This window comes from Balaenoptera ricei, chromosome 10 (assembly GCF_028023285.1).
Source record: "Balaenoptera ricei isolate mBalRic1 chromosome 10, mBalRic1.hap2, whole genome shotgun sequence".
In the NCBI taxonomy this organism is placed as follows: Eukaryota; Metazoa; Chordata; class Mammalia; order Artiodactyla; family Balaenopteridae; genus Balaenoptera; species Balaenoptera ricei.
Genome location: NC_082648.1, coordinates 12,088,688 through 12,106,357, shown reverse-complemented (window position 1 = coordinate 12,106,357; position 17,670 = coordinate 12,088,688). Strand labels below are relative to the sequence as shown.

The window sequence follows — 17,670 nt, the reverse complement described above, 5'->3', positions numbered from 1 at the left end:
CCTGCATCACCTAGCAGGGTACCTTGCATCTCACTGGCCACTCACTAAAAGCATATTGAATTAGTTCATTATCAAGACAGTGCCTTCAGAAAATGCAAGATGGGTACCTTCATATCCTTGCTGCACTTTAGATGAGTGATATCCAGCCTGAGAGAGCATCAGGGCACAGGTGTGAGCTCAACTCACAAAACTGGATGGGCAAGTTGCTACGGAGCCAACTGAGGAAACAGAACTCAGGGGGTCCCTGGCCATCTCTGCCCTGAGCACCTGGAAAAATGCATCAGGCTATAACATCAGGCGAACACCCAATTGGTTAGGATTAATAGTTCAGCCCTACTGGAAAAATAATTCTAAATTAGTGACAGTATAGGAAGTAAAGTCCTTTCTCCCCCAGAACCTCTCATCCATCCATCAGGGGAGCAAACAGAACACTATGGCTCTGTTTATGGACCAGACCTGAAAGACCCAAAGTCAGAGCCAAGAAGGCAGACCAGAGAAGGAATTAGAAAGGCAAACATGTGTTTGTGGCAACTCCCTTCTCCGTGGACCTGTGCCAGCTCTGACCCAGACATAGGGTGGCCACAACTTGTGTACCAGGGCAGCAGCTGCTGTAGCACAGTCGGGTCCAGAAGTGAGGGAAAACTGTTCACCCGGAGTAGATAATATCCGTAAGGAATGAATATTTGGGAAAAGTCCCAGTGCTAGTTGAGTGCCAACAAGTCCCCACCTTCTCCGGCCCCCTCCCGCTGGCTCCTCCCCTTTCAGCTGCTCTGATTCTTATAAAAACTCCACAGCCTTTCACCAGCAGCCTGTAGGAGCCTCTCTCTCCACCACTGCTGCACAAGACAGTGAGAGTGACCCGGAGACACCATGAAGAGCCTTCTCCTTCTCTCCATCCTGGCTGCCTTGGCTGTGGCAGCTCTGTGTTATGGTGAGAACTTTCTCCTGCCGTTTCTTTGTTTTTTTCTTTTCTGCCTCTGACTTCAGTTTACATGGATTTTTCCTCTCCCTCCTCCTCTTCTTCCCCCTTTCTCTATTATAATCTTAGAGGACCATGAATTTAACATTTCCCAAGCCCTTTGAACACTGATCTGTTCCATCAAGTCTTTTTTATATCCTCAATATCCAGACTATTGTAAGTAACTTAGCAGGCAAGTTCTTTCTATGGTAAGTCACTCTATACTTGGAAATTCTGCTGTTTCAGAAAGAAGATATCAACTTCCCAGCCCCTAAGCTCTCATTTTTTAAGGATGTTTGTTTAGACTTTGATAACAGTTGGTTAAGGGTATTGGTTGAATCACTCCCCTTTAAGAGATTCAGTTTTCACATGAAGTTTTATGTATACCTCTCTCTAAGAGCAAGACAGTCTCCCGAACTTCCGATATTTCTTCAGTGAATGAATTGAAAAATAAAGTTTTACACTTAAAGAACCTCAGAGAAAAATCGAGTTCTTAGTTTCTATTGTTAAAAGACAAATCTTGCTTGGTTTCTATGTGTTGTTAAATATATCTGTGTCTGTTCAAAGCTAATGAAAGGAAATCTGAAGCAAAATTATTTTTAGATCATTCAGTCTTATGCTTCAATTATCTGGATATTCCAGGTATTCTTGAGCTAAATTATATTAATAACCATCTGTATTTTGCTTCTTACTCTTGAAATTATTCACCAGTTTTCTGTGTCAGAAGATTTGGTTTCTTCACCTTCTTTTTGACTTTTCAAGCATATTCACTTGCTTACAAACATGAGCTTCTTATTGCCAGATTTACCTGCTGTGCCCAGGAGGGTGGTAGAAAGAAGAGAACTGTTGCTTTGGCATCGTCTAAGGTTCTTTCTCTGAACTGGCATTGTTCCCAGTGTGAGATGTCAGCTGAAGCCAGTGGTTTCTGTGGCTGTCAATTTCACACAGGTTCTTAAGAGGCTTTCAGAACCTCCTAGAAACTTGTCTTGGGAAAGCCAAGCTGAGCCATCTGCCCAGCCTGCCTGGAGAAACTTTCCTGCTTTCTAGGCCCTTTGTCCCTTCCTTGGCCCTGCTCTCAGACAGGCCCCAAATTAATCAAGGAAGGCTCTCTGGAGCCTTGTGTGCAGCGCTTAAATTGTCTTATTTCTCGAGACTAAAGACTTCATAGCCCTTGGGAAATTTTAGGCAATACCACGGCCACCAGCTCCTTCAACACCGGAAAAACTAAAGAGTAGAGTAATCCCAACAAGGACAAAGCTAGAGAAACAACTTATAAATCCTAAATGCCTCAAATTTGTAATAACCACACTGCTAAATATATTTCTCCCATCTTTTTGGCTCTTCCCTCCCCTTCCTTCCCTATATTTAGACTGTTGCGGTGCGTGAAAGGTAACAATAAAATGGGTCTTTTTTTTAAATTCCAGAATCTTATGAAAGCATGGAATCCTATGAAATCAGTAAGTGAATATTTGACTTCCTTATTGAAATCTCATGTATTGAAGAATCTCTCCCAATTCTTAAATAGACAAAAAGGTAATATATTTAACAGGGAGGGAAAAGAGGGTCTCTTTTGGAAAACTAAAGTAAATTTAAAAATTCAACTATAAAAAAATCACCAGTTGAGCAATTTTTTAAGTTTGAAATAGTGTAAGATGGCAAGTATACTTTCAACATACTTAGAAGCCATAAAATCTCATTTGGGAATTTTAAGTTGGTACCACATCAACCACACAGATGGAAAACAAGGAGTAATGACAAATGACAAAGTACAGAATTGGAGGCCGAGTCCGCTGGGAGACCACAGGCATCAGCAGTTGGATGTTATCAAATATCAACTTATAAAGACTGAGTATAGGAATAAATAGCATATCACTCTCATCTTTAATTTGTTCATTATTTTTATGATGTTTAAACTGTTCATTTACTGGAAATCTAAAATTATGCTTAACAAGGCCTCAGGACAGAGAGAATTTCTCCTCACAGGAATAAAAAACACACTGAGTAGGAATACCAAAATCGGGTATTTGATCAGGCAGTTTATGAAATCTGCTTTATCTACCCATTTAATTTTCGCAGATCTCTAGTTACAAGAAATGCAAGAATGAATGAGCTTTCAAATATGTTTGTGTCAGAGAATATTCATGGAAATATTTTCAACGATTGTTTCCCTAAAACTGCACTTATTTTCTGTTTTAAGATCCCTTCATTAACAGGAGAAATGCTAATATCTTTATATCCCCGCAACAGAGATGGAGGGTGAAAGCCCAAGAGAGGTAGGTGACACAACTTGATGGGGGAGGTCATCTTTCCCAGATCTGAATGGAGTGAGAAATGGGTTTTTCTCCATCATATATATTATTTCTAATTATATTCCCAAATCAAAGAATTTAAAAACAATGTACAGAAAACAACTGAATTTCTAGAAGACTATTTTGTGAAAGGCCCAGAAAGGAGAGGGAGGGAGGAGGAAAAGGAGGACAGAAAGAAAATTTCTATTTTCATTAAAAAAGAAAATCCCTGTTCCACCTTTCCTCCCTGTTCTACAAGTATCTCTTCATATTGGGTGATGAATGAGATCTCTCTACGATATTTTCTTATTCTTCTTTTTTTTCTTTTCCTTTTTCTCATTTCTCCACTTTCTTTATGCCTCTCAATTCGGGCCTCTTTTTTTTCACTTTCTAGAATCCGCGAACACAGCAAACCTGCATATGAGATCAACAGGGAAGCTTGTGATGACTTCAAACTTTGCGAACGCTATGCCATGCTTTATGGATACAATGCTGCTTACAATCATTATTTCCGGCAGCGCCCAGGGGCCAAATGAGATTGGAAAAAGTTTCTTTCCAGAGCCTGGTGCCTGGTTTTGTATTCCCTTGCAGTAGCATCACTGAACTATATAGACACATACGAATTGCTTAATTGTTCCTTAAATGTTCTTGTCTGGCTGCACTCCTCTTTCCTGCCCCCAGTTGAAAAGCAATGAAAGTGCAGTGGAGTGAAGGTCAAAGGGAAGTTAAGATGTGTGATTATTCCATAATAAACTTCTGGTTGGATACTTACATTTTGTGAGTCTGATTTCTTCTGGGAAAATGCTGAAATAGTTCAATCAAGGCCCACCTAGCCCAGAACAGTAGATTCTGATAATCGTGTTCTAATGTTGATTAGAAGCATAAGTGCATAGGAAGAACAAATCTTAGAAGGCACTCACTCACCCATAACTTGTCTAGACTCTCTCTACCTTGGGATCAGTGAATCACTGCTTCCTATTATATGTTTTCCAGGATTTTCAAACATCATAGATGATCAGTCATATGATTTTCCTGCTCCCAAACTTTTTTCCTTGGCCACCGTGCAGCATGTGGGATCTTAGCTCCTCCACCAGGGATTGAACCCGCGCCCCTTGCATTGGAAGTGCAGAGTCTTAACCACTGGACCGCCAGGAAAGTCCCCTGCTCCCAAACTTTACATGACTCCTAAATTCCTTCCATGTGGATTCCAGACTCTGTACCTTGGCTCATCACCTTCACCTGAATGTTATCATATCCTAAGATGCTACAGTCTTGACTCTTACTTGAGCCAAGAAAATATGTGTGCTTTCAAAATGACCAGACATTTTTACAAGATTCGATCATGGAATTTTGGAGCCATACAAAATGCTAGAGCTCCCTTAAGCCTGGTTTGCCAATGAGGAGGCTCCAGAGTCTCCTGTTTGGTAGTTAGGGACAGAGCCCAGGATTTCTCAATCCCAATTCAGACCTTGTTCGCCTCTGTCATGAGGACTGGTGCATGTCCACCCCTACATCCGTTCCTTCTGGTAGGCCCCCTGCCTTCATCTCTTTAGTGTAGCATCTTTCTATGCCTTCAAAACCCAGCTTAAGATTCAAGTACTTTATGAAATCAGTGATGGTTAAGTCCACCCAGCTCCCATCACACTACTCAAACCAGTATCCAGCACTTCAAGAATGTATTTAAAGTCACTTTGCTATACAGCAGAGACTGGCACAACATTGTAAATCAACTATACTTCAACAAAAAAAAAAATTTAAAAAAGAATTTATGTAAGGATTCAAGTACAATGATATTATTCAATTCATGTTTTGATTAAATTTCTTTTTCTGTGTATTTGTTTGTCTAACGTTATGGTAAATTCTTTGAGCGCAGGCACTGTAACTGCAATTTCTTTTCTCTCTATAGCCTTGGTGCTATGTCTGTTCACAAAGGGTATTCAATGAAAACTAAAAAACCAGACGGACTAGTCATGCCTGGGAGTGATCAGCCAATTCTGAAACTGTTAGATTCATCACAGTAATGTGTGTCATATAATTTAACCCATCATCGTATTAATATAATGATGGGTGTTCTACAATTTTCTAAGCTCTATTGCATGCAGTAGCTCATTAGATTTTAGAAAAATGCAGAAGATGAGTAATACGTATTAGATGGTAAAACTGAAACTCAGAGGTGTAACTTTCTGAAGACACTGTAGTAAATGCAGTGGCATGCCACTCAAACTGAGGCATTATTCACATGGTCACCAGATATACTGGCAGCAGTTAGGAAGGCCATAACATTCTCTCTGGGTTTCATTTTCTGTCCCATGGCCTGAAAACTCTCTAAGAGTTTGGGACAATTGCTTACCTTATTTGTTTCCCATCTCTTTTGCATCAAGGTCAAGTAATCCAAAAGGAAGAGAAAAAAAAAAATAGAGGAAAAGGGGAGCAAAACAACAAAAGGGACAAATTTAAAACAAATGGCAAGATGATAGACTTAAACCTATCTCAATAATCTCATATGTAAAGAGTCTAAACAGTGTGATTATTATTTTACTTTTACCTATGTTATAGATCCTACAATACTTTTTTATTACTTTTGTTTTAAACAGTCAATTATTTTCTAAAAGGTTTAGGTAATACAAAAATATCTCATACGTTTACCCATGTAATTTCCGTTTCCAGGGACCTCATTCTTTTGTGCATCCGTATTTCCATCTGGTGTCATTTTCTTCCTGTCTGAAGGACTTCCTTTAACATTTCTCATAGTGCGGGTCTGCTGGATTCTTTACGTTTTAAAAAGTTGCCTTCATATTTGAAAGATATTTTCACTGTATATTGAAACCTATGCTGCCAGTTTTTTCTTCTAATTCCTTTAAGATATTGTTCCACTGTCCTCTAGCTTACAATGTTTCTGTTATAAAATCTGTTGCCATTCCTATCTTTATATGTCTGTATGCACTGTGTCTTTTATCTCTGGCTGCTTCTAAGGTTTTTCTCTTTATCATTGGTTTTGACTAAATTGGTTATGATGCATCTTGGTGTGGTTTTCCTTATTTTTCTTGTTCCTGGCGTTTATTGAGCTTCTTGAAATGAATTAAGTTTAGAAAGTTTTCAGTCATTATTTCTTCAAATATTTTCCCTCCCTCGCTCCTCTTCTCCTTTGAAGACTGCAATGACATGCAAATTAGGTCACTTGAAGTTGTTCCATAGCTTCCTGATGTTATTTTCATTTTTATAAGTTGTTTTTTCTCTGTGTGTTTCATATTTTTTTTAAAAAAATATTTATTTATTTATTTTTGGCTGCATTGGGTCTTTGTCGCTGCGCGTGGACTTTCTCTAGTTGCGGTGAGTGGGGGCTACTCTTTGTTGCGGTGCACGGGCTTCTCATTGTGGTGGCTGATCCTGTTGCAGAGCATAGGCTCTAGGCACGTGGGCTTCAGTAGTTGTGGCACGCAGGCTCAGTAGTTGTGGCTTGCGGGCCCTAGGGTGCAGGCTCAGTAGTTGTGGCACACGGGCTTAGTTGCTCTGCAGCATGTGGGATCTTCCCAGGCCAGGGATCAAACCCATGTCGCCTGCATTGGTAGGTGGATTCTTAACCACTGTGCCACAGGGAAGTCCTGTGTGTTTCATTTTTGACAGTTTCTTTTAACGTATTTACAAGTTTACTAACTTTATTTTCAGCAATATCTAATTTACTGTTAATCCCATTCTGTGTATTTTTCATCTCAGTCATTACAGTTTTCATCTCCAGAAGTTTGATATGGGTGTTTTCGTATTCTCCATGTCTCAACATTTTTAACATCTTGGATACTGTTATGATAACTATTTTAATGTCCTTATCTGTTAATTTCAATAACTGAGTCACTTCCAGGTTGATTTTGATTAATTATTCTACTTATTATGGATCATAATTTCCTACTTCTTTGAACTCCTGTTAATCTTTTATTTGACGCCAGAAATTGCAAACTGTACCTTTTTGTGTGCTAGATATCCCTGTATTTCTGTAAGTATTCTTGAACTTTGTTCTAGGATGCAGTTAAATCACTTGGGAAAAGCTTGATCATTTTAAGTTTTGTTTTTAAAATGAGACCAATGCAGCATTTAGTCTAGGGACAATTATTTCCCCCACACTGAGGCAAGACCTTCTGAATACTGCACCCAATATCCCATGATTGGGTGGTAGGAATAGGCAATAATCCCAGCCCTGAGTTAGTGCCAACCACTGTTCCCTCTGTTCCGCTTGGATGGTCATTTCCCCACATGTATGTGCCAATCAGTTTTCTGCTGCCTACATGAGAGGTTCTCTCCACAGATATCCAGAGATACTCTCTCCTCTCCAGTATTTTGTCATGTGAACTAGAACCACCATATTCTCCCAGGACTTACAACTCCATTTCACCTCATAATGTCCACTAGATTGCATCTTGGTCCCACCTCCCTGAACCATGGCCTGGAAATTCTCTTAAGATAATAATCTGTGGCAATCACAGGACTCATTTTGTTTGTTTCCCATCTCCTAGGGATCACTCTCTTTCATTGCTTGATGTCCAAGGCCTTGAAAACCATTGCTTTGTATATTTTGTCTCCTTCTTTATTTGTTTCCAGAAAGAAGGTAAGCCCCATCCCTGAGACTTATTATTGGCCTAAAGTCCATTATCAGGCACAACTACTCCAAACGGTCATCCCAGCCTCATAGTCCCCCATAGACTTGGCTGAAGCATTTATTGCAATTGCATAACAGCTCAGATGCTCACTCTGCCTGCTCCTACTTCCCTCTCCCCTCTCCTGTTATACTCAAGAGTACTCCCCAATAAACCATCTGTATACAGACTTCCAAGTCTTAAAGTTTGTTTCCCAGGAACCAGACCTGTGATAGATATTCAGATAGTAAATTGGGAGACCAGTGTCCTTCAGCTCCAGACCTCTTGTTTTATTTATTATACAACACTAGATTCATAGTTTTTGAGCTGGCAAGGAGTTCAGCAATAACCTAATTCAACTCCCTTCTTTTACACTGAGTAATTTGAGAGCTTAGAGACTAAATGACTATTGCAAGGGCAGGTAATTCTATTCTCTTGAGAAATTCACTTGTCCTGACCTCATAAAATCTAATTCCTTAAGCCAATTTTTTAAAGGGTTATTTATAAATGATCCATATATGTGTAACAATCTCCCACTTCCCCATCTGATGAAGCTATTTTTAATGTAGTTTCCACCTCAGTCAGAATTTTATCTACCTTCTCAGTTCTATTTCTTTTTTGAAATATTCTGATTTGTCTAGAGCTAAGACACATGAAGTGATAGGTCACAGGTCTTATTTTTTTTCCCCATTAATGATCTTGGTAAGGCCTTTCATGGAGTAGTACATCCTGGGAACCAAAGAGTGTTTAAACACAGCCAGGATGCTCTGCTCCCTTCCCATAAAAGCAATTTAGGATTTTGGCATAGCATTTGAGAATAAGGACTTTGGAAGTAGGCCTCCCAGCTCTACCACTTTGAACTGTGAAATTCTTGGTTAAGTTAATTAACCTTGCTGGGCCTCAGTTTCCTTATCTGTAAAAAAGATAATTCTAGTTCCCACCTTAGAGTTGTAAATATTAAATAAATGATTATATATAAAGTGCACAAAACACTGTCTAGCATATGGTAAGTGCTTAATAAGTGTTAGCTATTTCTACTGTCATTTTCTATTGTACTATTACTATTATTGTAATGCACTATACTCTGGATATTAAGAAATAACAAGACAGTACCTCTTGAAGGCAGCCAGCAGGACTTATAACCAAAAGCTACTGATAGCACTGGCCAGTTTGTACTCACTCCATTCTTCCTCTCTTCTACCTATGCTGACAGAGCATGCAGTTTCAGAAGATTAGGCCAGGGAAGTTCATTCTGATTTAAGGAAAATCATGATCTTAGCTTTCATGCTCAACTGGGTTTGGAATTCTTACACCAATACTTTTATGTAATAATAAAATATCCACGTTAGAATGCAGTTACAGTTATACGCTTATATAGCAGTAGTTGTAGTATGTTCAAGCACTATTTTCATCTATACATCTACCTTTTTAATAATAGAAATCTGCAAGTAATCTGATGTTCTACACCCAAGTTCTTGAGTACCTTGATTATCCATCATCAGTAGACTTTCCTTCAGTTTCTCAATCCTACTGCTTCTGGCCTAGTTCCTTGTCATAATGCAGAACTCTAATGAAAGTAAATTCTATCCTAAACTCATTTTGATTTGGAACCCTGAAACTTTGCCTAGATTGCTTCTGGTTTTTTATTTGTGAATTAGGGTTCTATTTCATCCTAGATGGTCCTTCTCTGGAACCCAGACATTGTTACCTCTCTATCACCAGATAAATCTGCTTCCATGACCCCTCCCCCAGTAAGAATCCCTGGCAACTGAAGTTAATTCAGACCAGAACATATTAATCTACTCTGCTTTCCCTAAAAGAATGGGGCACCTTTATGCAGGATGTGTTATACACTCTAAACTACCAAGCATTATATAGTGGTATGTTTCCAATAGGAAGAATACATGGGTCTGAGAACTAAGGTATGAAAGCAGGAGTGGCTCTATGTATCATATTTTGTAACTCACATGAGGAATTTATATTTTCTATCCTTAAAATTCTAATATCTGTGGGCCTGGAAATCCTGGTTCATACAGAGAGAACAATTTCACCAGGGACATTGGAAGAGTCCCATTTTTAAGTTCTAGCTGCTCGCTGGTCACTTCAGGTTTTTCATGATAAAAGACCAGTTAGCAAGTAAAGGAGTCATCTTTCCTAAAGGGGATGGTTGAGCATATTCATCAGGAGAAGATAGGGCTTCTGAATCTAAGAAGGGAAAAACACATTTGCTATCCAGGTAAGCCATTGTAATATAGCTTGATATTTCTCTGCCCATTCGTAACAGTAAATGGACAAGTATATCAGCCATGGTCTGAGCAGGGCATGGTGATCAGCTCACACTCTCAGGAATGAGGGTCTATTTCACTTACTAACTTACACACCTAGACCACCAGATGTGCTAACTAAGAGTGAGGGGATCTAGAATGGGCAGTTAAAGAGGAATACAACGAGTATTAGTAGTGACCTTGTGACCAGCTGCAGGAGCAGGGGCTGTAACCTTCACTACACTAACCTTCACAAGTATACTAACTTGCTCCAGGAGCGAATTATACTTCAAACATGTGAATATACCAGAGGAGAAATTACAAAGCTGGGAAAGAGGAGATAGTTGTTACACTAAAACTGGGAAAGACATTTCTGTAAAACAGCCGTAGTATCCAGGAAAGTGTGACTAGAATCTATCTATTGTAAATTTTTCCTGGAAAAGGGACCAACCAAAATCCTGGAGAAGCTGTTCCTAGAACATATTGCATGAAGCAAGTGGATGTAACAGTGCAAGTGTGGACTTTAACTGACGCTGCAGTACTTTCCCGAGATCCCTTCTTCAGGGCTGAGGCACTCACTCCCTCAGATGCTGGCAGCTGATGGCTTGCAGGTAGCTGAGTCTCTCTCCTAAAATTGCCCTGAGCTGAAAAGAGCAGCTTGCCCCTTTCTAGAAACAGCCCACATCCCAAAACTGGTCAATGCAAGGGCATAAAGGCCTTAGCCCCTTTCCCCTGACACTGACATTTTTCAGTCTTGTGACTGCTTCTTTCTTATCGTCCCTTCTCCTGCTACCTCACTGTTAAACAGTCAGAATGTGTCATGGCTCAATTGCTCAGTCTATGAATATGTACACACACACACACACACACACACATATATAAAGCAGAGGGAGGATATGGAAACCTCTTGGCGGGCTTTAAATTCATCCTAGGATTGAAATTGGCCCCAATTTTTCTGAATTTAAAATGTAGCTCCCTCCTGCCCACCAGACTCCTTTATGTGGCTGCATTATGAGATTTATCTGTTAATTTCTTTAGAGAAATGAACTGGGTGACCTGTGGGGGGTTTTTCCATCTCTCACTTCTGTGAATTCAAACATGGAAAGCTAACCAAAAAACAAGAAAGCCAGAAACATAAGTCATCTGGGGTTGTTAAAACATGAGGTTAAGCTTTGAAAATACTGTTAAAGAAATGTGCCTTTTTCTCAGTTCATACAGGAGATTTTTATGGTGTTTACCTAGAAACACTCTGATTCCTTTACTTTGGAGAAAGCAATATACAAAATTTGTCTCTACCTATTTCACCTAGTGATAATAACCACACTTTTGACAACAAACCTGTAATAAAGTAGGAAAATAATCTGCATATATTTGGATGCATGTGTTTAAACATCCCAAGAGAGAATTTTCCTTCTTATAAGGAGTCTTGGAAAGGCTTCTAAAGGGTAATAATTTTGTATTACAAAAGCACTCAAAGAAAATCTCAAGTGCCGTGACTTACTCATATGAGTGAATTAGTCCTCAAACATGAGAGCATACCAAAGAAGACATTTCAGAGCTGAGAAAGAGGAGATAAATTTTTCACTAAACTGATAAGTACACTTCTGTAAAATAGCCACAGTATCCAGGAAAAGGTGGCTAGAACTACAAAGTTTAGTTGAAGCATATGGACAAATAGCACCCATCTCTTTGAAAATCTAAAATGGAATTAAGAGTTGGAAGAAAAACAAAGTAAATTTAGACCAGTTTCCCAAACGTGTGTTCTAAAGAACAATGTTCCCGTCAGCATCCTGCCAAAAGTTGTTTTATGCTCAGATAAGTTCTATAGACTTTATATATCTCATTTTGGGGATAGATATATATATATATATATATATATATATATATATATATATATATATATATATCTGGAGAGTGAAAGAGAGAGATATGATTTAATATATGAAGTCCTCATATATGATGCGTGGTCCATCAATAAAGGAATCTGAGTCTATTTAACACAGGGGTTCACAAGATAATTTGACAACAGAATATTCTTTTCAGAAGGCATTGATCAACATCTTGCACAACCTATTTTAGAATTTAGTCAAGCCCAACCTCTCACTCTTTCCTTCTGTAGCATGGCTAGTATGAATTTAACATTTAACAAACAGTTATCATGTACCTGCTCTATGCCATACAATATGGCCATACAGTAACAGATGATCATGCAGTTTGCACTTAAAACTCTAGTGTTACAAAACTCTCTAGGTCACATGATGCACTAGTTCATTTTTGGATAACTAAATGTTAGGATAGAAACTTTTCTTATATTGAATCGGTTTAAACATTTTGGCCTTAATTCTTCTCTCTATTTCACTTACCAAGCAAAATGTTACCAATGACCCAATGCTACACGTTCCATTTGCCATAATTCTAAGACAGCAAAGCTATACAATTTCTTTTTTTTTTTAATTTATTTATTTATTTATTTATTTATTTATGGCTGTGTTGGGTCTTCGTTTCTGTGCGAGGGCTTTCTCCAGTTGCGGCAAGCGGGGGCCACTCTTCATCATGGCGCGCAGGCCTCTCACTATCGCGGCCTCTCTTGTTGCGGAGCACAGGCTCCAGACGCGCAGGCTCAGTAGTGGTGGCTCACGGGCCCAGTTACTCCGTGGCATGTGGGATCTTCCCAGACCAGGGCTCGAACCCGTGTCCCCTGCATTGGCAGGCAGATTCTCAACCCCTGCGCCACCAGGGAAGCCCTACAATTTCTTTTATATTACCTTATTATTGTGGTAAGCAATTTAATATCAGATCCACCATCTCAACTATTTTAAGTGTTCAATACATTATTATTGTTGACTAAGGTACAATGTTGTACAGCAGATCTTTAGAGCTTATTTATCTTGCTTAACTGAAACTTTATGCCCCTTGATGTGTAACTCTTCATCCCGCCACCCAACTCCTGACAATCACCATCTACTCTTCAATTCTACAAATTTGACCATCTGAGATACTGCATATAAGTGGAATAATGCAGTATTTTTCTTTCTGTGACTGGCTTATTTCACCAGGCATAATGTTGAAAGATTCATTCATGTTGCTGCACATTGTAAAATTCCTTCTTTTTTAAGGTTGAATACTTTTCCATTGTGTACCACATTTTCTTTATCCATTCATCTGTCAGTGGACATTTTGCTTGTTTCCACATCTTGGCTATTGTGAGTAGCACTGCAATGAACATGAGAGTACAATTATCTCTTTAATATCCTGATTTCATTCTTTTGGATCTAGAGGTGGGATTGCTAGATCATATGATAGTTCTGTATTTAATTTTTTGAGGAGCTGCCATACTGTTTTTTATAACGGCTGCACTATTTTTCATTCCACCAACAGTGTGCAAGAATTTCAATTTCTGCACAACTTCACCAACACTTATTTCTTGTCTTTCTGATAATTACCATCCTGACAGTTATGAGGTGATATCTCTGTGTGCTTTTGATCTGTATTTCCCTGATGATTAGTGTCAGTATCTTTTCCTTTATCTGTTGGCCATTTATATATCTTATTTGGAGAAATATCTATTCAAGACCTTTGCCCATTTTTTAAAATCAGGTATTTATTTATTTATTCATTTACTACTGAGTTCTAGGTATTCCTTATATATTTTGGAGACTGAACTCTTATCAGAAATATGATTTGTGAGCACTTTCTCCCATTCCCTAGGTAGCCTTTTCACTCATTGATTTTTCCTTTATTGTACAGAAACTTTTTAGTTTGATGTAGTCACAATTGCCTATATTTGTTTTGGGTACCTCTGTTTTAGTGTCATATCCATGAAATCATTACCAAGAGCAATGTCATAAAGACTTTTCTCTATGTTTTCTTCAGGAGTTTTATAATTTTTTTTTTTTTTTTTTTTAAATTTGCCACGAATGAGGTCTTGTCTTTTTTTTTTTTTTTTTTTTTTTTTTATTTATTTTTGGCTGTGTTGGGTCTTCGGTTCGTGCGAGGGCTTTCTCTAGTTGCGGCAAGCGGGGGCCACTCTTCACTGCGGTGCGGGGACCACTCTTCATCGCGGTGCGCGGGCCTCTCACTATCGCGGCCCCTCCCGCTGCGGGGCACAGGCTCCAGACGCGCAGGCTCAGTAGTTGTGGCTCACGGGCCCAGCTGCTCCGTGGCATGTGGGATCTTCCCAGACCAGGGCTCGAACCCGTGTCCCCTGCATTAGCAGGCAGATTCCCAACCACTGCGCCACCAGGGAAGCCCAGGAGTTTTATAATTTTAAGTCATAAATTTAAGTCTTTAACCCATTTTGAGTTGATTTTTGTGTATAGTGTAATATAAGGGTCCAATTTCATTCTTTTGTGTGTGGATATCTAGTTTCCCAAACATCATTTTTTGAAGAGACAATCATTTTCCCATTGTGCATTCCCATTGAGATTTTGATAAGGATTGCATTGATCTGTAGATTGCTTTGGGTACTATGGACTTTTTAATAATATGAATCTTTCATCATGAACATGAGATGACTTTCCATTTGTGTCTTCTTAATTTCTCTCATCAGTGTTTTATAGTTTTCAGTGTATGAGTCTTTTACCTCAGGTTTATTCCTAAATATTTTATTCTTTTTGGCGCTATTGTAAGTAGAAATGCTTTCCTATTTTCCTTTTCAGATAGTTTGTTGATAGTGTGTAGAAACTGATTTTTATATGTTGACTTCGTATCCTGCAAACTTACTGAAATTGCTTATTAGCAGTAACAGGTTTTTTAAGGAGTCTTTAAGGTTTCCTAATATAAGACCATGTTCTCTACAAACCAGAAGAACTTTACTTCTTCCTTCCTGGTTTGTATGCCTTTTATTTCTTTGTTCAACATAATTGCTCTGGTTAGGACTTCCAGTATTATGTTGAATAGAAGGGGCGAGAGTGGGCATTCTTGCCTTGTTTCTGATCGCATAGGAAAATATTTCAGGTTTTCACCATTGAGTATAATATTAGTTTTGGGATTGTCATATATGGTCTTTGTTATGTTGAGGTATATTCCTTCTATTCCTAGTTTGTTCAAAGTTTTTATCATGAAAAGGTGCTGAATTTTGCAAAATGCTTTTTCTACATCTATTGAGATGATTATGTGATTTTTTGAAGTATAGTTGATTTACAATATTATGTTAGTTTCAGGTGCACAGCATAGTGATTCAATATTTTTATAAATTATACTCCATTAAAAATTATTACAAAATAATGGCTATAATTCCAACTGCTGTACAATATATCCTTGTTGTTTACCTATTTTATGCATAGTAGTTCGGATCTCTCAATCCCATACTCTTTCTTGGCCCCCTTTCCCTCTTCCCATTGGTAACCACTAGCTTGTTTTCTATATCTGTGAGTCTGTTTCTGTTTTGCTATATACATTTGTTTATTTTTTTAGGTTCCACATATAAGTGATATCATACACTATTTGTCATTCTCTGTCTGACTTATTTCACTTAGCATAATATTTCTCTACATCCATCCACGTTTTTGCAAATGGCAGAATTTTATTCTTTTTTTGACTGAGTAATATTCCATAAATATATATATATATATATATATATATATATATATATATATATATTCTTTCCATTCATCTGTTGATGGACACTTGGTTTGCTTCCATGTCTTGGCTATTGTAAATAATGCTTCTATGAACATTGGGGTGCATGTATCTTTTTGAATTAGTATTTTTGTTTTCTTTGGATATATACCCAGGAGTAGAATTGCTGGATCATATGGTATTTCTATTTTTAGTTTTTTAAGGAATCTCAGTACTATTTTCCATAGTGGCTCCACCAATTTACATTCCCATCAACAGTGTACAAGGGTTCCTTTACTGTGTAGATTATCCTAGGTTGCAGTTTTTTTCCCTTTCAGCACTTTGAATATATCATGCCACTCTCTTCTGGCCTGCAAATTTTCTGCAGAGAAATCAGCTGATAGCCTTATGAAGATTCCCTTGTATATGACTCTTTGTTTTCCTCTTTTTGCCTTTATAATTCTCTCTTTATATTTAACTTTTGCCATTTTAATTATGATATGTCTTGTTGTGGGTCTGTTTCGGTTCATCATGTTGGGGCCCCTCTGTTCTTCCTATATTTGGATACCTGTTTCCTTCCTCAGGTTTGGGAAGTTTTCAGCCATAACTTCCTCAAATACATTTTTGATCCCCTTCTCTCTCTCTTCTCCTTCTGAGACCCCTATATTGTGAATGTTGATGTGCTTAATGTTACCTCAGAGACCTCTTAAAATGTTTTCATTTTTTTAACTTGTTTTTCTTTTTGCTGTTCTGATTGGCTGATTTCCATTTTTCTATCTTCCAGATCACGTATGCATTCTTCTGTACCACTTAGTCTGCTATTCATTTTTTCTAGTGTGTTTTTTATTTCATTTATTGAACTCTTTGTTTCTGATTGGGTCTTTTTTATATTTTCTGGTTCCTTGTTAAAATGTTCATTGAGTTCATCACTTCTTTTCCCTAATTTAGTTAACACTCCTATTACCAATGTTTTGAATTCTTTATCTGGTAAACTGTTCATTTCTGTTTCGTTATTTATTTTTTCAGGTGTTTTCTCTTGATCTTTCAATTGAGAGCAATTCCTCTGCCTTTCCATTGTGCTTAACTGTCTTTGCCTCTATAAATTTAGGTGAAACAGTTACCTATTGAGGACTTGAAGGGGTCTTTTCATGTGGGAGTACCCATATAGAGACAACATGTGCCTTTGGTGAGAGAGCAGATATATGTCAGTTCCCTGAGTAGCCCCAGAGAAGTTGGGGTGCTGGGTGCATGTATCAACTCTTGTCCTCCCCTGGGGGAAGCTGAGAGCTGGGATTTTTTTTCACCTGCTCATTCTGTGCTAAGCCAGGGAGAAGAGCTATGGCATCTACCTGCCCAAACCCCATCTCCATTCTCTCCCAGACAACTAGACTGTGCCAAACCCATCAGGCCTCCAAGACTGACAAGACTGGTACAAGTTAGTTCTTTGGGAAGCCCTGGAAAAGTTGGAATACTGGACACATGCATCAACTTTTTCCCTCCTCACGGTATAGCTGAGAGCTCGGATTTTTCATCCTATTCACTCCCTGTTGAGCAGGCAGAAGGATCTATTGCATTCACTAGCTCAAGCTGCCATCTTCATTCTCCCCTATGTAGCTAGATTGTTCCAGACCTGTCAGGGTTCCAAGACTAGCAAGGCAGAAGAAGCCATTCTTCTAGGTTGTCCCCCTCAGTAAAGCTGGGATGCTGAATGTACAGGACAATGCCTTCCCTCTCCTGGGAGGAGCTTGGAGCTGAAATGTCTCTTCCAGATTATATGGCTGTGCTGGGGGCAGGGACCCCAGTGGGAGGGTGTCCCAAGCCTCTCTATTGGCTTCAGTGAGTCTGGTTTTGTGTTTGCCCAGGGGGTAGGAGCCTTCCAAGTAGAAGAATTTAGAAATTCTGAATTTCTGAATTTCTCACAGAGAGAAATTGTCTGTGAATTGTTGCTGAATTGGTGTGTTTGTGGGGAGAAGGAG

The 17,670-nt window shown here is 38.7% G+C and overlaps 1 protein-coding gene across 1 annotated transcript; it reads left to right on the top strand.

Annotated features, from left to right (window-relative positions):
• Positions 1-797: 797 nt before the first annotated feature.
• On the top strand, positions 798-4,017 carry MGP (matrix Gla protein). Its single transcript, XM_059934504.1, has 4 exons — positions 798-931; positions 2,383-2,415; positions 3,156-3,231; positions 3,641-4,017. Exons 1-4 carry the CDS (start codon positions 871-873, stop codon positions 3,780-3,782), a joined length of 312 nt encoding a protein of 103 aa, XP_059790487.1. The 5' UTR covers positions 798-870; the 3' UTR covers positions 3,783-4,017.
• Positions 4,018-17,670: the final 13,653 nt, after the last annotated feature.